The sequence below is a fragment of the Anas acuta genome, chromosome 1, assembly GCF_963932015.1.
Source record: "Anas acuta chromosome 1, bAnaAcu1.1, whole genome shotgun sequence".
Lineage (NCBI taxonomy): Eukaryota > Metazoa > Chordata > Aves > Anseriformes > Anatidae > Anas > Anas acuta.
Window position 1 is genome coordinate 157,526,680 of NC_088979.1, and position 26,617 is coordinate 157,553,296.

General features: G+C 37.8%; 1 protein-coding gene across 3 annotated transcripts in view; it reads right to left on the reverse strand.

The window, feature by feature from the left end:
• Window positions 1-26,617, reverse strand: part of EEA1 (early endosome antigen 1) — a 75,063-nt gene that overhangs the window by 40,853 nt on the left and 7,593 nt on the right. The window contains exons 3-10 of one of the 3 annotated variants that reach the window (XM_068668148.1): window positions 24,126-24,248; window positions 13,578-13,705; window positions 9,441-9,495; window positions 9,253-9,318; window positions 8,365-8,404; window positions 7,420-7,527; window positions 7,218-7,339; window positions 5,233-5,388 (exon numbers count right to left, since the gene is read on the reverse strand). In XM_068668148.1, the coding sequence (XP_068524249.1) occupies window positions 5,233-5,388; window positions 7,218-7,339; window positions 7,420-7,527; window positions 8,365-8,404; window positions 9,253-9,318; window positions 9,441-9,495; window positions 13,578-13,705; window positions 24,126-24,248 (798 nt within the window). Of the gene's footprint in view, window positions 1-5,232; window positions 5,389-7,217; window positions 7,340-7,419; window positions 7,528-8,364; window positions 8,405-9,179; window positions 9,319-9,440; window positions 9,496-13,577; window positions 13,706-24,125; window positions 24,249-26,617 lie in introns of those variants that run through there. The other 2 variants (XM_068668158.1, XM_068668169.1) reach the window with 2 other exon arrangements.

Sequence of the window (26,617 nt, forward strand, 5' to 3'; positions counted from 1 at the left end):
TGGTAGCAAAATAAAAGGCATCTTGTATACAAATAAACAGCTAAAGGAAGGGAAATAAATAAATAAAAAACTCCTGAAAACTCAACTCATCTCAGAGCACCATCAGCTATAGAAGTACCAATGAGCATAATTTCCCAGTAAAGACTAATTCACACGCTATTTCAGAAGACAAAATTTGCCCCAGTCCTATAGAAAACACCATGTTGGGCCCAGAAGCACTGAAAATCACAACAGATTATCCATTAATCATTATCACAGTTCTAGCTCGAGGTGAAGCCCCTCCCCCCCCAAAATCATTGGGGTTATACTACCAAAACCTTTGTCTGCCTTGTAAGAATAAAGCACTAGAAAAGGTACTAGAAGCTTTGAGTCTGGCATCTGATGCAAACTTGGTGTATGACTTTTGGATACATTGACCTTGCAGGTCAGCATAATCAGGATAACAAATACTACCCTATCAGACAGGATTAGTACAATACAGAATATACCAATGACCACATAGTATTTGTATACAGTAAGAAAAACAAACAAAAAAGACTTTAGATGGGTAACAAAAGCTGCCCTAAAGCATGTTGTGCTCAATTTAATGGGAAATAATATCATGTATTTCAGTCACCCTGTGACCTTCTGCAGATATCAGAGAACTTGTAAAAAAAATAGTAAAAGAAAAAAAAAAGGATTCTTTCAAAAGTGGGATCTCTCCGTATATAATTTTAAAAAGTAAAATCTGATTCTTATGCTGGACAGAATAGGTAATTGTTTTTACAGAAGGTTAATGAATACTGAGTTACCTAATTAAAACACATTTTTAGTACATTACCAGAAGCTAGCAGTTGACGTACTTGCTATTAATGCTCAGCTTCTTTTTGACAAACACGCCAATGAAGCTTCCTTGAATATTTGTAATATAGAAAATGAAATGTTCTGTATGAATCCACTCACTTTAAATACGTTATTTCAATGACCTTCATTTTTTTCCTACTGTTCTCACAACCACAGATTAAGCAGAAAGATATAAATGCTGAATTCAAGAATGAACTAAAGTAGAAGATCAGAAGTAGTAGACAACAAACATATCATGACGTTCCTATGTAAAAAGGATGACCAAAGAGAAGATATGAACACATTTATTGTGTGGCTACGTATCATTATTAATACTGAGTTTCTGTAATCCTGCACTTTACAAGACTGTTATATTAAACAGCTGTTAGTTAAAATATATCCTGGGCAGACAAGTATCTTAGACAAATATCTCAGACAAATATCTCAAATATCAAATATCGCAAACAAACATTCCAGGATGTTCTTAGAAAACAGCTTTCACTACTGAGAGAAGATATGCAGAACCTTGCTAAGATTGCCACTGCAACCATTCAAACTAGAACCATAATTTATATGCATTAAGATACACTTCTCTCAATTACAAATCAAAGAGCTGTCCTGTATTTCATTCTTAAAATGGGAATATATCATGGATGAGTATTCATTCCAGATATTGTCTGGTTGATGTGTATATATGATTAATGAAAAATTAAGGGATAGAACAATAAGCAAATAGGAACTCACCTGTTTAACAACCTCCTAAAATTATCTTGGTAAGACAGAAAACTAATGTAACAATAAGAAGTTTTCAAAAAAGTTACCTCAAATTTAAGCGTCTCCATTAGAAAGCAGAAAAAAAAATAAAATGGATGGATGAAAGATGGAAATAAGCAGTGACAAAAGCTGTTAGCAGATAAGCTTCCTCAAATTTGTTGTCAAATATTGCTGGGTTTAAGGCCTATGCTTAGTTTAAAAAAAAAAAGAAAGAAAGAAGAAAAAAAAACAGTCCTGTCGTTATCAATTTTTTCCATAACTTAATCTACTAATCTTGTTTAGTAACTTAGACATTCAACATAACAATCTGTAGGAACATTTATCAGATACTGAAACAAATCCCAATCTGCAGAGATTCATAGAAACGCTTAGCTCTACAGCAGTGCAGTTGTTTTCATAATGTGTTCATTATACAGGATTCCCTATAGTGAATCTATACATGGAAGGAGTATCTCAGGATGATCGTTCTTCTGAGGTAGATAACCAGACACCAGAGTTTCACCAGAGCTTCAGGCACAACTCTGAAATAAGGGTGTAACACCTAACAAAACGAAAGGACAATAATGAAAACGTCTAGGTGACAACTGCAGATGTACACTATCCTTCAAGTTCTCCCTTTCCTGTAGTGTTTAAGGTGCCCATTTAGAGTTAGGAAGACCTTTGTTATTCTCCTCACCCAGACTATAAATCTATCTTATTTTAAAGAAGTGTCACTTTGGAAACCAATATTAATATACATTGTCTCACCCATCCCAGCAAAATGGCCAAGGATGACACAAGAACCATTTTACTCTTTCAGCCTTGAAGTTGACTTAAAGAACAAAGCTGAGGTGTAACACAGCCAAATTTTTATGGACAAAACTGCACTAATTCTGACCAACAATGAATTTCCACTTCTTGTTTTCTTATGGCTAATACTTTTCAAAGATGTAGTTTTGTTTGTTTGTTTTAAAGTAGTTTTCACCGCTATTAACTCAGTTTTGTTTTGTTTTTTAAAGTGTAACCTACTGACACTTTGCATCGACAGAAAAGCTTTTATTTTGAATATGTCTTGCTACCTATGCCTTAGACTATTGTTGTCCTATGTTGAATTAAGCAGAGAAGACAGTAACTATTCTGAGAAGAAACAGACTGCCCCTGCATACCATATTCTTTCATGCAGCAGCTCATACTGATGATACTACATAGGTACCCAATTTATAATTACTACACTGTACTTTATAAACCTTCCATAACATCTAAGACTTCTTAGACTGTTCTTCTGGGAGCAGCCAGGGTTATCATGCAGCCTTCTCCTCCATTTGCCATTACTCTCATCAGGACCGAAAAACCTTCTTCGTTTGTCTTTTTTCCTGTTAAAAGCTGCATGTTAAAGCTAAATTTTAAAATGGCTAGTTATGTCAGAAAAACATACCTAATTTGAGGAAACAGGAACAATTCATGTTGCTGTGAGTGTTTCAAGTTGATAGATTTTCATTACGCCCCTGTCACTATGTCATTTTATCTTCACATGAAAACTAACTACGATATCCAAAACCACAAGAGACTACAAAGACTGTATTTTGAAAAGAAATTTGAATTCTGCAGCATAGTTGTGGGATCTCACAGTTAAAACCAAATTACAATTATGCAGCAACTTACATGGCCACATAACCACATCATATTCCTAACTCCAACTGTGATACTCCTTTTTTCATGTATGATGAAGCTCTTGGCATGCATAATTTTAAATTGAAAACAATGGTAGATTCATTTAGTTCTATCCTGTACACTTGTACAATTCCTGGAGCTCTGCATACCTGTTAGAGTGTTCAGGGGAAAGCAGGATGGAAAGCCCTAAGGAGTTTAAAATAATACAGGGCAGAGCTTCTCTGAAGTTCTTCAGTGAAAATTAAGAACTAGAAATTTAAAATTGCATTTCTGAAATCTAGGACACGTGAAACCCCAGGACAACAAGATGTCAGGAATTCTTCATGTTCAGAAGTCTCAGCAGGATGGAGGATAGTATAAATCCTACAGAAACTCTACTCATTTCCTCATGTAAGCTGAGGAATTCTGCAGTGAACATGTTTAACTAGGGACCATAATTCTGCATCATTTTGCTGGCCTTGTTGCAGTGGTGGGGGAACGACAGTTAGTCAAGTTACACCAACCAGAAGTAAGATGCAACACCTAGTACAAGAATTCTTCTGCAGAATAAATAAATTATGTTAGACAAAGCCTTCTTGGTGATAGCAGATTTTTATTAGGATTTCTTGTCAGCAACTCTTCCCTTACTATTGTGTTAAACATCAAACAGGCCTTAGCCAGGAGAGATGTGACATGACTATCTCAGGACAGTTTGAGGAGTAAGATTCCACCTAAAAAATCCAAGTCAGAGCTCTTGCATTGCTTTTACTCTAGCCTGCATGGAAATGGAAGCTTTCGGTACTGGAAAAGCAGAGGAACCAAAACCAAGAAAAAACAAACATACAAACAACAACAAAAAACACACACAAAAGAAAATCCACAAACATTTGCTATGGGAAAGCTAGGTAGTTTTGCATCCTACACAGAGTTCTCATCAGTTGTATATACATGAATAACAGAAGTGGACAAATGCTTTCAAATCTCCCATCAGCAATTTAAGACATCTTCCACTGACTCAGCCAAAAGAGAAGCAAGCCTTCAGAAAGTAATTCTGAGAAGAAACCAGCATATTCCACAACTCAAACAGTGAGGTTCCAATTTACAGATGGAATGTAAAAGCTTTAAATCCAAGGAACTATGGAGAAAAAAATGCCAACAATAAAGTAACTAACTCAAGGAAAAGAGCAAAGAGGGAAGAAAACTACAATGCTGTTGCCTGAAATAGACTATAAGTGACATACTGCCATCTTGACTTTAAGCCATGGTGAGAGGCCTGGGAACCACTCACTTTCTCATCTAGTGAATAACAAGCAACATTTGGAGGCTATTATGTAGTAGATTTTGGCAAGGAGGAGAAAGAGATTTGTATCTTACACACAAAATATATCTCCAATAAATACTAGCAGTAGAAAGGTTTCCAAATTCAATAGTAAAAGCTAGATAAAGAAAAATGAAAACCATATATATACATAACATCCATTGAGATTTTTTAAATCTTCAGTAAGCTTAAGAGTTACATGTCCTATAATTCCATGTGCTCAAATTATCTTTGTATTAATAATTCTTCTCATACATTTTAACACTCTAGCATCCATTTTCAAACACATCAACTCTAATATTAAACTAAAGCCATAATTTTCAATAACTGTTTTTATCTACATGTAGCTCACTATCAGAAACACTTCTCTGAATCACACAAGTACTGCTCTATTTCTCTCTCCAAGTAGAAAGAACACAGCTCTACCAGAAGGTCTTTTGCTCTGCTATTAGGCTCTTGTAATAACTTTTCTGCCAAGAAAAGGTTTTGCAACAAAAAGCATGGGGGTGTTTCGAGGGTAAATATAGTAAATTGCATAATTCTGTTAATATTGAATAAACATGTCTCTCAGATAAGTCAGAGATCCTATTAAGAACAAAGCTTCTTCATTACTATAAATTTATATTTTCCATTTTCATATGAAAAAAATATCATCAAAGGTAATACACGTCTTTTGGTATGACTATTACCTCTGAGTTCGCCTGCTCTGCCTGTAAGTGCTTGCACTCATCTTTCAGCTTTTCAGATTCTCTCTCACGCTCCAAAGTCATTTTGTCCATCAGCGTCTGAACTTGGACCAGCTCCTTTTTCAGGACGGCCACATCTTCCACACCAGGCCTTTGTAGCTGGAAAGTAGAAAAGTAGGAATGAGCAATATGATGTTGGCAGACATTCTTCCAGCGTCAAATTTCATCTCTCAAAATCTTTCAAACCAAGTTATAGACAAGGTGACATACATAGTATTATAGCTGGAATAACAACAAAACAAAGTATGTATTGTTCCCAAAGGAAATAGGATCTAATGCCTGATTGTCAGTTCTTGCCTTCTAAATTTTGAACTTGTTTTCCGATATCAACTAAAGCTGACAAAAAGGGATAAGGTCCCAGAGACTGAATTCCTACAATTTTCAGGTAGGTAGATGGCTAAGTATAGGAGGTCTTCACTCAGAGAAAACACTGAAGTGACAAGGAATCCATGCAATAAATTTATCTGAAGTCATAATGCCATGAGAAGTAGGTTACATTCATTCTACTACTCTATGGAACAAATTACTGTATATGTTATACTGCTGTAAAACACACGAGCCCCTCTCATGACTGAGACATATAACAATCCAGTAGAAGACAGATTTAGAATGATACTGTTTATGTCTTCAAGAACTTCTATTTCAGAAAACAACAGACAAAAAAAAAAAAAAGGGCAACTGAAGGAGATATTTGAAGGAACTGTCAGATACACTTCACTCTAGACCCATACGTAAAATTTGCTGGTAATTATATCTAAAGCACCATGAAGTCCTACCAAGAGAAGACTCATGGAGTGAAGGAATGTAGAAGGCAATACTGGGCAGTGAAGAAAGATGAGAAAAGTGCTCTCAGTTTGTAGAGAACAGGTACAGGAAAAAGGGTAGGAATGTAGAATCATAGAATGGTTTGGGTTGGAAGGGACCTTAAAGATCACCTAGTGCCAACCCCCCTGCCGTGGGCAGGGACACCTCCCACCAGCCCAGGCTGCCCAAAGCCCCATCCAGCCTGGCCTTGAGCACCTCCAGGGATGGGGCATCCACAGCTTCTCTGGGCAACCTGTGCCAGTGCCTCACCACTCTGAGTGAAGAATGTATTCCTTATATCTAAACTGAATTTACCCTCTTTTAGTTTAGAAGGAGAAAGGAAGACAAAACTAAACAGGTAGAGAGGAATGGATAGGTCCCAGTGGCTGGTCAGGGCCAAGAGGAACCAGTAAACATTTGAGGAGCTGACTACAGGGAAGAAGGGGAATAAACACCATCCTACTGTCCTCTGGAGTCTTTGCAGTGGTTGAGTGGAAGACAAGCAAGAATTTAGGAAGTCCCTTAGCCACTGCTTTGGAAGCAGCACGACTTCTGAGTCATGGAGATCATTCCCAGAAGCCATGACTATCTCTAAAAGTCACCATGAGCCAAAATCTTGGAATACGCACATATCAGTATCATCAGCCAAAAGCAAGACGGAAAACATTAACAGATGACAGCTGCCAGACATTTAGCCACCATGTCATGGAGCACGTCTGTGAACACTCCTTATGAATGCAGCTGTCCAGGGACAGTCATAGTGTAACACCTCATGGAAAAAGGGTGATCTAAAGACAGCTCCTGAAGTCAACAACGGCATTCACCAAGTGCAGCACTGTGTAATATCCAGAACTGCAATACTCTGAAAAATTATTGAAGTTCAGAGCATCAAACAAGCAGACTACAACATAACTTATGGTAAATTTTAATATACACCGGAAAAATGTTGAAAATTTAAGTCACTGAAAAAGAGCAGAAACAATAGCGTTCTGAACCTCCTTTTAACCCACAATCAGATGTCTGCAATCTCAACAGTTTGTCTAATTTAAAGCTGTGTTTATAAGGTAGGTATATTTCCCCTTGACTCAAAAGTTATAAAAACATTAATAGTGTGATATGAATACCAGCTCTGTCTTTAAGTCTTCTATTGTACGTCTCTCCTTCAGCAGTTCTTGTGTTAGGTTTGTCAATTTCTGTTCTGCACCTTCCCGAAGGCTGATTTCTTCATCATACTTTGCTTTAAGATCTAATTAAGAAGGAAGTTGAATAAATGATCACTTGCACAAGCTACGTAAGCAGAGAACAGAATCAGACCTCATTACTCACCCACAATTTCAGTGGCCAGTTGTGCTGCTTTTTGCTCAAATAAGTCTTTCATTTGCTTAATGTTAAAATTTTCTACTTGGATCTCTTCTAGTTGTCGTTCTAATGATTCTATTTCCATAAAAAGAACAGTATTAATTTCCAGAATTGCTAGGACAAGGTTATACAGTTACTCACATCAATAACAAACCACAGCAGATAAAAAATTAATCTAAGTTCACTTTGCTAATCCAATTACCTTAATAAAGTGAGTGACTTTACTCAAGTTAAATATCTATGAGCATGACAGTGGAACCTGCTACTAGTAGAGTTCTATGCAAAATTAAGTATATATTGGTTTTCACCAGTCACAAATAGCCCTTCAGATCACTGTAACATGGTGCTGAAGTATGAGCCCTGAACTGTGATTAAAAGCTCTTCAATCATGATCAGATACTTTATGGATATGTTAGGAAAAAACTTATTCCATGAGTACCTCATGGAAAACAAACATGGTGCAAAAATTATTGGCCTGGAAAACACCTAAAACAACAAAATTCATCATTTTCTTTGCTAGCAATCAGTACAGAAGAACACTGAATAAAACCAGCACTGATACAGTTTAAATGTATACAGCCATGGTCTTTCTCTGCAGAAGACTTGAACTGAATGCTTGAATACATTAAATGATTTAAAACAAGTTTAAAACTACTAATACAGAACTGCTTTTACAGGCAGGAAAACTCTCATTTTTACAAATCACAGACCCCAAGCCTCTGTAACATTTCCCTACACTATAGCTGTCTTAAAACAAATAACACAAGCAAGTGCTTCAGTAATTGTACTATTTCAGCATGTTATGTTTTTAGCTTACCAAAACTGCTTTTTCATCAACCCAAAATCTACACTGAACAAAACTTCAGAAAACCCAACATAATTCAGAAATTAATACGATAAAATGTTAGCCACCTGTAGATGCAGATGTTGTCAATCCATCAGACTTAGAATCCTTAAGAAAACAGAAGGACAAATGCTTCATTATACAGAAGGAATAAAAACTACTACTTCAAAAGTTCATCCCACTTTTGGAAAAGACAAAAATTAAGATTTCTATGCTCATATACTGCAGTATAACTGTTTGAAATCGGGTATTTTTATATCTGGAAGAAAAGGACAAGATGATTTTCTATTTCTTGTATTGCTAACAAACTTCCAGACTTGCAAGACTCTAAACCCCCTCCCCTTTCTTTTCCTTAATATTGAAATCTGACCTAAAACACAGGTTACAGACACTATTAAATACATCTGAGAAGGCATTCTGTCAGAACGTAATTTCTGAGGTTCATAACAATCCAATATCTAAGTAGCTTATAGTTATCTAAGTAGCTTATAGGAACTAAGTGAGTTTCCTTAGGGCACAACACACTAATTTGTTTTCAATTGTTTGTTCAGTTCATATAGACTTGTGAAATCACACTACTATTCTTCCCCACGTTTTTTGTTTGTTTTTCTGTTTTTACAAGAAAGACCCCATTGACTTTTCTCATTACAAGTGAAACACTACATTCAATTTGTTGTCTTCAATAAGCTGAGTTCTGAAGAAGCTCAACAGAAAGAAAAGTCTGAACTGAACATGTTGTAAGCAGTATGGAAGAATCATTATCTTCTCTTAGCTTTTTTTCTTCATATTTATGTATAGTTAACACTGTGGAGAGATAACTAGCTTTATTTCCAAGAACATGTCAATATTCAAGTTATGGAACTAACTAAATCAGGCCACGTGCCTTACAAAAAAGGTATTAATCTTCAATGTCAATGCTGATGATAAACCTGCTTCAAGTATTTTAAAGCAATTACTTGCTGCCGCTGCCCCTGCAATTTTTCTAGTTCTTTCTTCAACTCTTCTGAATACCACCTCTCCTCCTAGAAAGAAAAAAAAAGAGATGGGGGAAAGAGAACTGTAAATTTGTTTAATCAAGATACTGGAACATCTTAATTTGTAGTTTGAAACAGAGAAATACATGCAAGTAAAATATCTTTCCAACCTTCAGTGAAGCTTGCAAGTCTTGTACTTCTTGTCGGAGCAGTGATACTTCATCTCTGAATAAATATATCCATGGAGTGGAGAAAATTAATATGCAGCCATTATATTTTTGTCAATTATGTACAGGTTATAATGTATATTAAATAATCGCAAGACAGTTACAGGCATATGCTACATAAGTATAACTTACATACAAAAGTATAACTTACATAAATACAGTTATATTTTTTGAAATTTGGAACAAAGTGCATAATAGATACTTATTAGTTCATTTTGCACATCACCCAAAAAACGCTGAAACATTCACTGGCTAAGCAAAGAAACAGATTTGAAAAAAATCTCATGAAAACAAAAACAAAATGCAAATCTAATTCAGTGTATCAGGTCGACCACGAGTTCAAAATTGCACAGCTGTGCACTGGGATGTTTAACATGCTTTGTCATGAAAAGGACAGGTCTATTCTCCTTCACTTCCCATATCACATAAGGAACAATGCTAAGAGACAGCATGCTATTTTAGAAATACGTAGTTACATAATTTTTCATTCACATAACAATTCAGATACATTCACTTAATAGTTTGAAGGCCTAAAGTGATGGGATTTAAAATTCTCAAATTTAATGTTCAAGCCTCCAGCCATGCAAGAACACAAGATGCAAGGCTAAATTGTGGTTTAGAAAGCACCTTTCTAAATCTCAGTTCTCCTTACAGAAGGAGATAGCAATACACACAATTATAATGTTGCATCTCTGAGATATGGCCACTTCAAGTGTAGAATATATAGATCATTAAAACCATGCAAACAAATCCTTTCCTATTGCTCGTATGGTGGCATAACTGAGAGGCACACAGAATATGTATATGTGGGTGACAATAGCAACATATTCTCTCTGTTTTACACCATACAATTTTATTGTTCATGTGCTGCATTATCCCCTCCTCCACGGGTGTTCTTTTAAATTGTCTCATACTTTGAGAAAAACAAAACAAAGTAAGTTATTTCTTAGCTAAACTGCAAAGGAACAGACTCAACCTACAGTTCACATTAGCAACAGGTCAGGGTCATCAAGAAGCAAGCAAAATATGTTCACTTGAATGAACAATAAAGAAACTCCAAGAATTGCCAATTTTAATGGTGAAATGAAGATGTGATATTGGGAGGATATTTTTGTCAGAAGATTTTTTGCTTTTTACACATTATTTGGCCTGTGTGAGATAAACTGGAGGTTCATAAATACAATTTTAATGAGACAGGTGTAACTGCAATTCAAAACCCATACGTTGCTTGGGGGTGGAAAAGCAGGAGCAACTTTCTCACCAGTATTAAGTAAATCAGCTAATATTCACATGGTAGATTACAAATGAAATGTCAGGCAGGTGAAACAATTAACTACATTAAAGCCTGGCCTGAACACATACCAGATCTGCAATTCTAAACCATTTAGTATGCTCTGTTCTTTAAGTTTTTGAACTGTTGAAAAAATAGCTCATAATATATGGGAAGAAGAAGGGGAGGAAAGGGGAAAAACAAGAAAAAACACCCTTCTGTCATAGTTGCCTCAATATTCCCAACGCTGTCTTGCTTGACATTTATAAGACAAAACCTAAATTTGGTTTAATTGCCCAGCAGAAAATTAACAGGAAAGAAGGAAAAAAGTGTAACTGATCACTCTAGAACTGTAACTTTGTTTTTCTTACTGCCATCCAAATCCTCACTAAATCTCCCTTTCCGCTAGTGCTGTCAGTTTTGTCTTCTTTTCAGCACATTTCCTGCGTCTCCCCATCCAGCAAACCCCTGTTGCCTTTTCCTTACGCTCCTCTCTATTCCCAAATGCTAACGCTGCTGCCTCCATCCAAACACTGAGTACCAGTGGCCTAGCTCAACTGCTCTGGGGAGTTACATGATTTATTCTTGGCCCTAGTTACAGTACTTGACTGAAGGTGGGGCGGGAGGACACAGGGTAATTCATCATACCTGTCTCTCTCTCTTGACTAAATAAGGAACTTCACAGACCAAACTTAGTTTCATGAATCATGTGCAGACTTTGCTGCTAGACCACTAGCAGAGTGGCCCCCTGCTGCAGGTTGGAATACTTCTTTAATGCAGTATTCTGAGTATTGAAAAAACATGTTTATGTTGAACGAGAGTTTTCTCAAGAAGACATGCAACTGAGAAACATGTGAAAATGCCACTAACAGGAAGAAATAGCTTGTGTGTTACACAACAGCTCTCAGACTCCCTTCACTCCATCCAAGCTCCCTGACCTTGTTCACTTTTTCAATTATATGAGAGAAAACAAAACCACTTGTTCTTAAACTGTCAAGAGTCAGAAAAGATATATATATTTTGCCAGCCAACATCTGGTTGACATTGGAAACTTGCAGGCATAAATCTTTCATAAACTATATAAACAATATAGTTATGACCAATAATTCCCCCATGTGAATGCTATTATTCTACTACAAGTATTATTTTGGATCCAAGTTATATCACTTTGAAAAGATTTAAATCAAAGAAGAAATACTCATTCTTGAGTAAATGTGCACATAGGAAACCCAAAATAGCTCTGCTAGTACCATACTATTTCCTCATATATAAAGCCTGAATTTTGATTTCTTTTGTTCTCCCCAAGCTACACAATTCCTTTTATTTCAAACTATCCTCTGCATCTTATTGGCTCTTGTTTGCTTTTCATACATTTGGAGAACACTGTGGATAAAAATGATCATAAAAATAGCACCACTGAAAAAAAAAAATAATAAGAAAATTCTACTCCCCTCGAACAGTTAGGTTGCAGCATGCTCACTTTAAGAAGCATTGCAATTTACTTTTTCAGGGAGCACAGCCAGAAACCTACAGCAGCTGTGAAAGAACAGAGCTCATAAGGAAGGGCCCATCCGTGCATGAAGACAAGACCTCTGATAACATTGGCTCTAACTGGCTTGGCCTGCACAACACTGGGGAGACAAGGATCTTCACTTGGGTAATTACTGAAATAAGTTGCCTTCCACACACTTTTCTCACCAAAGTACCAACCTTTCACGAGTTACATACTTGCATGTATTTTTCAACGTGATCATTTATCATTTTGGGTCACGTTTCTACTAGTTACAAACACCTGAACGGTTTTCTTCCCAGCAGCAGCAGAAGCCAGCTCCATTATTAGGGGATACCTTGCAGGATTTTAAAGTGGGTACCCCTGTTTGCTGAGTGAGGCCAGTCAGCTGCTCACTGCGACACTGTTGCATACAGACCAAAAGAGAGAGTTTGGTCAGGGGAGAAGGGGAGACCAAACAGGAATGTGGACTGTCATTTACAACCATCCACGATAACCCCCAAATAGAAAAAGAACCAGCAGGAAGGAAAATGAACCCTGTGTAAACTTTACCTGTAAGAAAAAGTTCCCCAAACCAACGTGAGGGATTACTCAAACACAGGCAGCTACTCTAAACTGTTCTACCAAGAGTAAGGTTCATCTCATCAGTGTCTGCTGGTCTCAGAAATAAAACAGACTGATACATTTCCTAGGAATATATTCAACATGTTGCTTTTGACCAAAGAGTTAAACAAAATAATTTAGAGAAAATTTCTGCAAATGAGGATGGAGTTTCTGGAACGTGAAAGGGGACTGAGTGCAACAGAGACTTCTCAGATTTGCAGGTAGCTTGGTAATATGGGAACCTATTCAGGCAAAAACTGATGTTATTTTTACCCAGTAACTCTAACCACTAAGGGACAAAATCAGGTTTCTCCTGTATAGTCAGGGTTGTCCTCGCCCCAAGCTCAAAAGATGAAATTTCAACTCTATGATGCAAATAAGGATAAAGCAGTATTTTTCTGCCACACTCCTAAAAATCGTTCCAGCTTCTTACACTACATTCTCAGATGCATGAAAAACAGATGCATGAAAAACAGAATTAACAATTTAAACCTAAACAAGTGGTTTTCGTTTATTGTCAGATTAATATCAACCAATGGAAGTTTCAAGCTGCTTTTTAATTATAGTTGGAAATAGGACACGAACATTTAAATACTTCAGTACGTAATTAAGTCTTCAAATTAATACTGCCTTCAGTGTAATTAGAAGCAGCTCAACACTGACACAAAAGCACATGCACAAATGAGTAGTGTTCCACCTTTCCGGTGACAGATGACCTTCCCCTCCACGAGTTGAATCAATGCCAGAATTATGAACCGCTTCATAGTGCTTGAACAGCTCCTCAGCTGATCCATGAGACTTCATACAGAGAGGACAGATAAAGCCCTATTATAAAAAGGGGGGAAAAAGAAAAAAAAGGAGATGAGAAGCAATTTTTTTTTCCATCACTTGCCCAAATCTATGTGCTTTTTGTGCATCTAAAAGGTAGCAGTTACAATTGTTATTTTAAAAAAATATTCATACTATTTATTTCCTGTTCTGATAGCAGCTTTGGCTATTAAAAATTTAGAAAATGCGTAAATAATTCATGTTTCATTATTCAGTGCTTTCTTTTCCAGCAGCATTACATACTAGTAATGAGGCGTTTATTTAAAAAATGAGAAGTTAGAAGACTGCACTGCAACTTCCACCATATTTAGGCTACTGATTTCAGTAAAGACCAGGAGATCAAGAACCACTTTTTACATCACATACAATTAATTAGTATTTTTCTGAATTGCACTTACTATCTGTAGGAAATCACATCTCAACAGCCTAAAGAAGCTGAAGTTATCCACATTCATTCCAAGATATTTACTACAAGCTGACCAGGGCAAAAACTTATCAGAGTAATACCGTCATTCCACCCATTAAAGGACAGCCAAGTGAAAACAGTTATTATTATGAACCCTTAAATATTTGTGGAGTGTCCAGACTGACACTTACCATAAGTCTCATCCATCTCATTTTTATCTAGCAACCTCCTACATCTGGTTTTAGGGGCTGGATTTTGTTTCGGTTCTTCACTTGTTTGGTTATCATGCCCACTCCAAGTCTAATTCTCATTTATACCATACCCAATATACACCACAATGACAAAACAAAGAAATTTCAGAGTGCAAGCAAACAATTTAATCTCCTGTTAAAGGCTCCTTATCATTCCAAACTGTGTAAAGAGAACCTCATGCAAGTGAAATTAAGGTCCCCCGGTTGCTAAGTCTTAAATAACCAAACATTGGCATGGATTTATTGCAAGAGAACTGTCAAGTACAGGTATTCAAACATGGCTGAAGCTCCAGAGCACTGAGCAGAGACTTCACAACTGCTATTATTTATTTACAGAAATTAATAATTAAGTATAGCTGCTTTTCAAATCCAGCATATTATTTTGAAGACTAATTTTAGCACAATTCTGTTAAAGAGAACAGCATACTCCATCAGCAGACAACAAGCATTTACCTTGAACAAACATTTACTTATTTCCAGAATTGGTTCGCACTGTTCCACTCCAGATTAAAACAAGTAATTTATATATAGGCATACATACTAACACGGGTACAGAAAGATGCTTAAAGTACTAAGTTCCCAATAACATTTACCTGACGGTAGTGAAAGTACCAGAGGGAAATGCTAGGAAATTCCTGGCAAATAGCAGTGGCAGTGAACTATAGAAGCGGTCAAAAAGAGCAAGGTGAAAGCAGAGAGTCTCATACAATGACACTGCAACAGAATACTTCTGGATGAAAGGCTACCGAGCGATTTTCAGCATTCAGTTTAGTCTCCCAGTGACAGGAATGCCTGCAGTTCTCAGAGAAAAGCAGACTCCTGGTTGCACAATTACGAGCATCTGGAAAGAACGAGTGTAGAAAACTGCTCTGTCCTCTCCTTCATTTTGCTCTTTATTTCTTTCCACTTGAACAGCAAGTTCATTTCATTGTTTGGTTGGTTTTGGGGTGGATGGGTGTTTTTTTTTGGTGTGTGGTCGGGTTTTATTCTGTGGAAAGAGGGGCCCTGGAGAAGAGGAAAGAATAGGTTATGTTCACAATTAGCCCAAGGGGACAGCAATCAATCATTTGTCTCGTTATTAAGCAAAGCCAGCCTCAGATTTCCCAGAAAGGCAGGCAGAAGTGACTGCAGCCACTGCAGGGCTGAGAGGTCAGATGCAGAGGAAAGATGCTGTCCAGGGACCAGGCTGCAAGTGAGAGCCCCCACAGCGGACAGGAGCTCCTGCTCTGTAGAGCCAGGCTTGCTGGCACCAGATAATAACAGAATCTTCTAATACCAGGAGCCACCTTCCCCTCCCATGGGCAGAGCGTGTCACCCACCTGTCCCAGCCTCTTCACCGGCACTGCCATACCCAGGGTTGGCCTCGCTTTTGAGGGGCCTGGCACTGCTGGAATCAGTGCTGGCTACAGCTCACAGACACGTCCCTACGCTAACACAGCACTTCCTAAAGGTGCTAATCACGAGCTCTGAGAATGATGTCCTTCTGCAAAAGGGCAGCCTTGGGGAACGATGGAAGACATCAACTTTCCCCCTGTTTCCAGAGCTGGCGTGGACAAGACCACCAGCTCCTACTGCTGTGCGCGCCCCAGCTCCCACAGCAGAGCCTTACGCCTGCACACTCAGGCCTGGATTGCTTCTTGCAGGCTGGTAACGCTGCTGAAGCAAGGGCTGACATCTAAATGTTAATTCAGTTCTCTTTACAGTAAGAAAACCAGAATCACCAGGACCTCCCTGGGCATCAGCCAGTAACAGCTAGCAGCATACAGCCTTCCTGGGCCTGTAACTGTTAGCCCCAGGTGAGAATCTTGTCTGGGGTGCTGGGTCTCCCTAACTTTTTCTTCTTTTCAGTGCAACCATAAAAAAGCTCTTTCTCAGCATTGTCTTGAGATGTATTTTGAAAACATACAAAAGTATACTGCACTAAGTTAAAGATGAATGAGTAAGAAGGAAGAGGAAGGGAAGAAAAACTGATGGTTTGAGATATATAAATCTCATAAGCATTTTTGTTAGTTTCCAGGAATTTACATCAAGTTGTGAGGCCTTGTCCTGGATAAAGAGGAGATCACACAGTTACAACTATGAGGTGGACCCTGGTCACCACAGCTAGGGAGAGGAGGGCAGGGAGGTCTCGATTCCAGTGAGTCTACACTTGGCTTCCTTAACTAACAGACTCCCTTGCCGAGAAAGTACCAGAGCACTCTTTTTCTATCTGAAGAAGATAGCTACCACACCTAACAAGCACAATTACAGTTTTCAAAAGGTTGTATTTGCCAAGAGACGTTTGGTTGATCTCATTTAAAAATGCATTTACGAGTTACTTTGCATAAGGCACAGTCATGGAGAAGTGGAAGGCGTTTAATATTCTTCATTTAATAAAAGCAAAGATATCACTTATAACCCCTGCAGTGTTGCACCGTAAGTTTTAACTCCCTAACTGATGTTTCTAATGGGGCTTTATCTTTTGCTTTATGTAGGGAGAAAAGAGCCTGGAAGAAGTTAAAGGATGATTAGTTGCTTTTTGTTTTTATAAATAGATAAAATACAAATATAAATGACAATTTTTTGAATCCAAAATGTTTTGCAGATGCCTGTCAGTTAAGGAAGAAGAAAAATAATATCAAAACCACCACATTCGCAAGCTTTCATCAGGAAAGAGTTCTTAGAATCACTGCAGACCTTCTGAAGCAAGATAGAACAAGAATATTGAAAAGAGAAGAAGTCCAAACCAAAACACCATATACGTGCACAAACAGTCCACTAGGAATCAGCACACAACTTCGAGCTCAAAGTAGATGAGACAGGCACTCGATTTCAAATCCCAATTTTCTGATCTAGAGGGAAAAGCTTCTCTTCCAGGCAGATGCTTCTGAGCCATGCACAGCACCAAGCACCTCCACAGCACCACTCTGTTCTCTGTGGGATGGGTCCTCCTTAGTGCAGACTTCAAAACAGACAAGCTCATTCAGAGCGGAACAGACATGGCTTTTTAAGAAATTGCCTAGGAAGGTGTCTTCTCTCAGCTTGGGTTATAATGCCAAATTTTACCAACAATTTTGAAATCCACGGAATTACCAGATGTTCATTTATTTGCCTTTTTCAAGAATGACTAATGACCAACCCTGTAGAGGGGAAAAATAGCCACAAAAAATCTTCTAATAGTTAAGATGTACTTTCAGACCTGATAAAGTTAAGCTTCTCTCTCCTAAAAGACATACGAGGCAAAAAAATTCTTGTAGGTAACATTAGTATTTTTACAACTCATTAATACAGCACTTCTGGGGAACTAAGCCCGAATGCTAAGTGACACTAGAAGGGAACTCTTGCAACAAGAGCTACCGTATTTATTTTTATTGTACCAATATAATTTACAGGGCAATTAGCTGTTCGAAGAACTTTGGCCTCCCACACAGAAACCCTCCCCTACAAGAGCTGGGGCACAGTCTCGTAGGCACACTGAACATGGCCAGAGTGACTCCAGACAGCCACGGAGTCCTCCTAACCCCCAGCCTTGTTAGATCTGATTAAAAGTAGTTTATGTAACAGAAAAAAGTACGCATAGGACTGAACAGATTCTGGTTCTCTGGCTCCTTGTATTACTCTATGAGTAGAGAGGGAAGTAAAAATATGTATTTGAGAATTTCAACCTTGTCAGAATATTACCTTTCTTGTAAATGTTTTTCCTCACCATTCTGCACAAACCTGACCTAAACATGAAGTTACGTTACGTGACAACACATTCAGATAAGCAATATTTTCCCTACTCAGTAGCAACGAAAGTTGAAGATATGCAAAAATATTTCTTCAACAAACTGAAGGTTTCAGCGTGCAATTGAAAAAAAAAAACAAAAAACACATCTACACAGAGATGTCCAACTCACCATCAATGGAGAGCTATTCAACACAGATAATGGAGCACAAAACTCATCAGCTGACCTAACAAATGTGTACCTTGTAAGTAGGGTCAGCATAACAGCTCCCTAGGTTCCACCGCTGATAACTGAAGCTTGAACCAACTATATATATATATATATGCCTTAAATCTAAATCTAAACTTCTACCAATTGCTTTTTTCCTCCCAGAGCTTTACTGAAATAGTCTTTGACTAATATGAATAATAGTCTTTGCTAATATGAAATCTTAAGTAATTAATGAGTGAAAACACAGCAAACTTTACTCTAGGCTCCTTTTTCACAAATTAAAAATTGGAGCTATCTGGCGAAAAGAAGCCACCTCTTCTTGAGGGACAGTCCCATGGGCAAAGACAGCTTTTACGGAATGGAATTCAGATTTGCTTAAAGGGTTGGTGTACAAGAGAAAAGGCACTCTAGGTAAGCTTGGAAGTCACAGACATAGCTACCCTGCTTCCTTAGTATTTTCTTTAAAATTGGGGTAACTTTCTGTTCTCCAACACATTTTAATACTGCAAAGAACTAAACAAATGCCTGCTGTAATTACTGCTGATGTACAGCTGTCTGTGGTAGAGAGCCATATAACAGGAATAGTGCACGTGGAGCTCTATTTGTTAATGTAAGCACAACTTCTGCAACATCCTGCATTTTTATCCCGGCAATTACATCATGAGTCAAGCTTAAAGAACCAACGAACTTTGCTATTTTCCACTGAGAAGTCAATTTTGTTCCATAAACACTCTTCTTGGAAAATATTTAAGTACTGTGGTGAACAAAGAATAAGCAATAACAACTAAAAAAAAAAAACACAGAATTGCAGTATAATTGGTATTTTTTACCAGTTTGGAAAAGGCGAGTGGATAATCCACCACATGTACACTATGGAGCAGCTCAGTCCAATCCAGTACATATTTTAGCATATTTGGTATTTACATGACCAGGTTCTAGTTTACATAAATTTGAGTTTTCTGGGCTTCATCTTTGACCCTCCAGAAATACTGGGCCAGCACTCAAGCCTACAGCCTATTTACACTGAGCCACATGAACAAAAAGTGATAGCTGTGATTCAAGTCCAAAGCTGTAATACCTCCCAGCCATGATCTATGTTTGCCAATGTCTCAGAACTCAGATTTACATTAAAAACCTTCAGAACTGTGTTGGTATGACAAGCTGATGCTGTGAATAATGTTCTGCAGGTTTAAAAACTTTCTCAGCACATTCAACAACCTGTTCATGTACTCAGAGGCATAAACACCTTTCTGGAGGTGATTTTAGTTTTTAAGTGTGCCAATTATTTGGAAAGATTCCAGATTCACTATTCATGTTTTTACACTGAAGCTGAACCTCCTCAACCTTCTCTGATACTACTTAAATGCTAAGTGAAAACACATAACTCTAAACTAAAATTCAGATATTCTCCAGTTACACAGTGATTTAAAGGCTGAAACATTTTACAGGACAGAAGGTTAAGAACTGTGTATACTTAGGGCCAGAGGACAAAAATGCTTCAGAGCTGAAAGCTGTATCATGTAGTTTCTAGGTTTTGTTTCCTGAATACACATTGAAGCAATTAACTGAATCCTCAGGAAGTTCTCAGAGGCAATTTAAACTGCCTGCCTAAAGAGTAAGGGCAAGATCACACCTGTAATTTATTTCAAAAGTCTGACATACTGACAAAAAATAAAAATAAAGTATTTTAAGTTAAAGAACAAATAAATAAGGTCATTCCTTTTACATATTCTTAAAAGGAAAATACAATTGACAGATTTTTTCCCCCATCTTCCACCAGAAAAAGCTCTTTCCCCTGTGCTTACATACACACTAAGATGACATCTCTCTCTAATCATTAGAAAAGTGGGTTAAAAGGTCACATTCCATAAAATTAAGCTCCATCCATTTCAACTTTATAAGCAGGTATTTAACTTTCGGATCAAAAAAAGGAAAAGGGTGCCTTGCTACAGTTTAATAACATACTGCAGACTCAATGTCTTTCCACAAAAGAATCTGCATTCTTCTTGACGTGAAAAGAAACAATCTCTAGTTCTGTTCTCTTCTGTTTTTATTACTATTGATGAGTAGGATTACAGTTCTGTCACAACCTACAAGACTACCATTTTGTCATGAGTTAGAAATTCTAATTCAGTGGATTATCTATTTCTTAAAAGAAAGTCACATGAAATGGCCAAGTCAAATCAAATCAGTATCTCTGATTCTTCATTCTCTTAGTATTCTTCAGATGTTGAAGCAAATTAATATAGTAACACAGCTCAGCCAATTATTTTTGTTCCTGTGCAAAGCAGACAAGTACCAGAAAGGTGAAAACTGCAACCTAACTGGAGAAGCAGCTGAAAGAACAGCCAAAAAAAGGATAAAATATAGTATCAGCATGAAAGCACTGACACAGTGCTCTGTAGGAAGAAAGGAAGAAAGGAAGAAAGGAAGAAAGGAAGAAAGGAAGAAAGGAAGAAAGGAAGAAAGGAAGAAAGGAAGAAAGGAAGAAAGGAAGAAAGGAAGAAAGGAAGAAAGGAAGAAAGGAAGAAAGGAAGAAAGGAAGGAGTCTGCAACATTCCAAGGGCATCCATAAAAAAAGAATATGTAATCAATTGAGATAAGAGACAAGCAGAAAAAAAAAAAAAAAAAAAAAAAAGAATGAGGTATTTTCAAAGAGAGAAAACATATTCTTGCACAACTAGTTTTCCAATTTACACGCTAGGCAAATGAGCTATAAAAAGCCTTTTCTGAAAACAGTGTCATATTTTGCTTGTATTAGCCAAGAAATGTGTATTTACTAAGCATCTGGAAAGTCATGAAAACAACCCAAGAACAGTTTAAAACTGCCTTAGCTTTAGCTGCATTGTAGCTAAGACAATAGACATTAACAGCCAGCATATCCTAAACACTGCAAAAGTGCCACACAGTGGTTTTCTGGATGCCCCTGGAGAAACCGGGAAGTCTGAAATTAAGCTTCCCTGGTTTACTGTTTAAACATCATGAACATCCAACATAGGCAGTCAGGAAATGGGGGAAACAGTTTAGAAATGTATCATTCCTTTAGGAAAAAGAAAACAAAACAGAATGAACCGCATGGCTTTTGTTAGCGGCTCCAGTGTATATATAAAAGTTGGGGAACAATGTCCCTGTTTGGGAACGTGGCGATGCGTTTCACTTCCGTAAGGAATTTGTTTGGCCAAGCCGACTATATATGGACAAATACACTTGCCAACGTTATGGTGCCTGTTCCTGCAGCTGCATAGGCCTTACCTTTTAGGGTAAGGCTTCATCAGTGCTTGAGGAGTGGGGAAAAGTATTTCATTGCTATTTTCACCAGTTATCATATGGAGCAGTCCCTAGTTTGAAAAATGAGGGCTGCACAGAGAGCTATTTGAGGGAAAGACCATAAATCACGCTGCAGGTGAGCGGCGAGGACCCTTTCCTGCAGCAGGCCATCAGACACGTTCAGAAGGTCCATGGGAGAATACCTCTGCCTGAAGAATGGCACCAACTCTCCTTGCACACAGGGAAGGAAGGGCAAGGAGAACAGAGTGGCAAGCGGCCTGGCTGACTAAAATTTTGATCAGCAGGGAGGCTGAATCAGCAAAAGACAGGTTAGCGAAGAAAGCAATAGGCAAACTTAAAAGTAAGGTACTAATTAATGCTCTTGTCAACCAGCAACCCATTTTGTAGGTCACACAACACGAGACTAAACACTGGCATTTTGATGCTTCCTGTCTCTACATTTGAGGACAATGCACTGGCAAAAATAAAAATAAAAATAATCAGGAGCTTCTTCAGCACTGTTTCCAGCAAAATGTACCTGAGCTTTTCACAGTAACATCAACAAGCTACACAAAGCCATGTATCAGTCTGAGTAAGCCAAAGTCAGCAATGTTTCATATGTCTGATACAGAAGATGACTCTGATAGCAGATTATACTCTTATAATGCTGCCTCAGGAATGGCAATGATGCAATGAAGGGTGACAGCTTGGTTGTGTTCCTGTTTCAGGATAAGAATGTGCTTGTTGCAAATACAAATTATCATTTTCCATCAACAAATACAAACCACCAGCTTCTCAGTAGTCAAGTATTTAAAATTTTACATTCTAGCATTGATAATGATTAACAAATACCCCACTTTTTCAATGTTTCTATGAACGCTGATATAATAAAAGTGAAACTGATAAATAACTCCCTATATATTAGCATTCTTTGTTTCTCACCTCTCCCAGATATTTATCAAATCACTGAACTGATACAGCTTACAGCAAACAGCAAGAGTTAGAAACAACTGATTTTCCCTTTAGTATGCCACAATTAACACACAAATGTTATTAGGTTAAAAAGTTGTAATGTGACAAGTAACTGATGGTGGCAAAACAAAAACTCTTACTGGGCAAGAACCCACAGGCAACTCTCAAAACTATCTTAAACACAGCCCAGATTAAATGGAAGAATGATTTCTTCAGGTAAGCAAAGCATCTCTAATGGCTCACATCCCATTATCTATTGATACCATTGCATCAGGAACACCACAGTCTGTCACTGTCAGTGACAGCTTACTCAGCTAACGCACTAGCAAAGCGACCAGAAAATTGACAAAATAAAGGCAATGTGACCACAAACACAGCACTACAGATGGTCCTTGCTTCAACAGGTGGCAGTGAAGAGTTAATCAGAAGGCAGTTCCCACTTCACTGGCTATGAGGAAGTCCCTCTGTGCACCTGGAGAGCAGCTGCCAGTCTTACCACAGCTCTTGCTCACTGTAACAGGTGACAGTTCGTCCTTTAAAAGGGATCTCAGGTGACTTTGAGATAATCTCTGTAAGGAGGGCATTCAGTATCTTTGGGAATGAAGTCCCACACTTTTCAGTCTTCCCTTTAAAAACGCAGCATAAACACACGTTAGGTTCTAGGTTGGAAAAAAAAAAAAAAGCACTGCTTAGCAAATGCATATAGCAACAAACAGGGTAAAACCACCCAGCTTATACAACTAAGAATAAACACTGATTCCAAAACTCAGAAGTAAGATCATCAGAAGGAATGCAAAACAATTTTTATCTCCTTTCAGGCTCATTTGGTGCATGGGAAGTTGCCTTCCCTTAGAAGTCATATCTACTCTCCGAAGGTTCCCAAGGGGGAGGGAGATCAGATAGCTGAAGGCTTTAGGCTGTTATTTTATATTCTACGACCTACAACTGGAAGAATTTAGAAACACACTACTACTTACAGTCTATTAACAGAAACAGCCTTTGCATTTTGTTGGAGATATAAAACAATTCCAATATGATGTGGGTGTTGGTTTTTTTTGTTGTTGTACCTATAAGATCTAAAAATGTTCAAGAAGAGACACTTCTAAATTATTTTTGAAATTCCTATCTTTAGTTCCATCCTTTATGCAATGTATCTGTCTCCCTCTAGAAATCTGCTTTAAAACATTAGCTAATAAAAGCTTAAAACATGTATTTTCTACAAAGGATTTACAAAATTTAATACTATATTTATCATGAAACTGGCTCTAGTATATCAACTGAAGTATATCAAATATTCCATTTACAAGGAAGCCAAGTAAAAGCTGTTTGAAAGGAACACATTAGTGAATGTGAGTCTCCCAATACCGCAAATGTTTCATGTGAGACAAAACTGTAAACCAGAGAGCTAAACATAAATGAATTCTTCTGCTGAATGTACGCTTTTGAATCCTGCAAAGAGATCAACTATTTTTTTGTGAAGAATCAAAAGAAACACACTTTAAAAAAAAAAAAAAAAAGCTGATATCCACGCCATGAGAAAAGATGTATGTTCATTTATAACAGTCCATTACCAAAGCTATTGAAACAAAATAAACAAGACCCACAGTAACAGCTGGAAGGTCACGAAGCTCCTGTCTTCCTTCTGTCCCCATGTGCTCATTCTCGTAATGTTCACACAGATCAGTAGAAGTTACACACACTTTCATACAGAGTGGACAGATGAAGCCCTGTGAAATGTATATTGGTCTTTAAGAAACTAATAAAGACACAAAAAGATCTGGAATCAAATGATGTTCAAATTTTTATGATGAAAGTTCTTACAAGCACTAAAAGCAAAGTCTGCAGCTACTTCCTTTTGGAAGGTTAATTTTTGCAAACTGCATATCAATCCCATGAGGGGAAAAAAAAAATGGTTATTAAGAACATGAAAATAAATCTAGAATACACTTTAAAAGCTAGTACCATGCTGCATATTATTGTTTTCCAGACACCCTTGGGACCCCCTTCATGTGGCAGAGGAACATGCAGTGTAACAAATCCTGAATGGACCATTAAAGGCATCAGATCAGATCCATCATGCAGTTTCCCACAGGCGTTTTCAGACGCATGACAGAAAGAGACCAGGATGGTACACCGAGACTGCAGAAATATCTCTGTAAATTAATAAGCAAATTTACAGCAGAATGAGAGGCATAGGTGCTAGTGCAACCGCGTGTCCAAGCAGTATTCCCACTTAGGGAAAAAGAAGCGTCTTTCTTGGTAGAATTAAAAAAAAAAAAAAAAAAAAAAAAAAAAGAAAAGGAGGGGGGAGGAGATTAAGCATTCTCAACCAGGGATTCACCAAAGCCAGAAGTTAAATGAGATTCTGAAGAACAGCAGCTTTAGATGCTCAAGAAACATCCTTAACCACCTGGAAAAAGCTGGGTGTAGCATAACCTGCTGTGGGTCTCTCTCCACACTGCTGGCTGCAGGACGCCTGCACCTCCTTGGCAGACCACTGAAGAGGCAGAGAGAACGGCCTGAACACAGCCCCTGCAGAGGTGCACGTCCACAAAGGAGGGCTGTGGCAGGTCTGTCTAACCACTGAAGCCATGGTATACCCTAACAAAAGTGTACACCACAAGTGGACTGCAAACATGCAATATTTAGCAACCCTTTACTGCAGATGGAGTTGCACTGGGACCTAAGGTACAAAGAAAGAAAAGGCTCAAACTTTTCCTTCTTAGATTGCACTGTAAATAAAATACATATCCAGAGCTAACTACAGGTCCATGTGTGACATAGCCCCAGAAGGGACTCAAACAAGCTTTCCTCTCTTGTTGAGCAATAAACAGTTTGAATTTAACCAACCTTTCTCACTCGTTTTGTTTTTACTACAACTCTGAAAAGTCAGGAATGATTTCAACCAGGTTCGAAGGGAGTAAGAAACATGAGAAACTATCCAGATTTAATGATTATTCTCCATTTGAATCTTACAGAAATACAAGTTAGAAAATCTAGTTAAGAAATTGGAATGAAAACAAGTCAACTAGATTTCTGGTTTTATGCAATACTGGAGAACCAGGTGAGACTGTAACTATATGAAGGACAGAAAACATTCTGCAAAGCCTGGCTAAGGTGCTTCTGGAGAGAAAGTTCTCTCAAAGAGAACATTTTAGGACAACTGCACAGGAAAAGGAAGGCCAAGAGAAAGGCTCAAGTTGCATGCCAAAATGCATGAATCTCAGGAGAATGAGAAACCATCACCAGCTTCGGAATTCAGTTTCAATCAGATTTGGAAATTGTGTGCTAAAGAGAACACCCTACTTGTAACTAATGCAGCAGATGGTGGAAGTATTGACAACTAAAAAAATACTTTTTAATATGTTGTGTAGTGTCAACTGAAAGTGACACAGCAGCCTTTGGCCTGACTTGAGTTTAAACTCAGTAGCAAGAAAAACTCATGGTGCAGTAGGGCAGGCACACCAACACTGTTAAAGCACGTCCTACGTCAAGAAGATAACCCTACATTAGTACTGAGGTACCTTGTGACACCCACCAGCTGTACAGTCAGTGGTATTACACTCATGCTAACAGAGCTGTGCGATTTTAGTCAAACTTTGGAAAGAAAGTTATCTCATTGCATATTTTTATGCCATGGTTAACTATAAAAGTAATGAGATTTTAGTCTGTAAAGTAAGAATATTTATTTGCTTCAGGGACAGTGTAAATATGCATACAAACTAGAACTGAACTCACAAATGCATTACATGTATAGCATGCAGCAAGAAATTAATGAATGTTTGATTATACTGACTGTAACATGGCTTTGACAGCTAAGAATTAAGCAGATGCACAGATGGAAGGCAATTAGGATTTTAAACAGTACAGTGAAAAAAGTTCTCTTATCGGTTATCGTAACAGACATAGGAGTATTTGAATCATCGCACACTTCATTCAGTGTAAGAAAGGGCACTTTGCTCCCTTTAATGCTGTAATAGGAGTAATTAACCTTGCACTGCAATTGTATGTCAAGCTTGATACATATTTGCAAGCCAGGTAATCAGGCTATGTTAGCACAAAATAGCTTCAACAGCCAGTGAAGTCAGCTTGCATT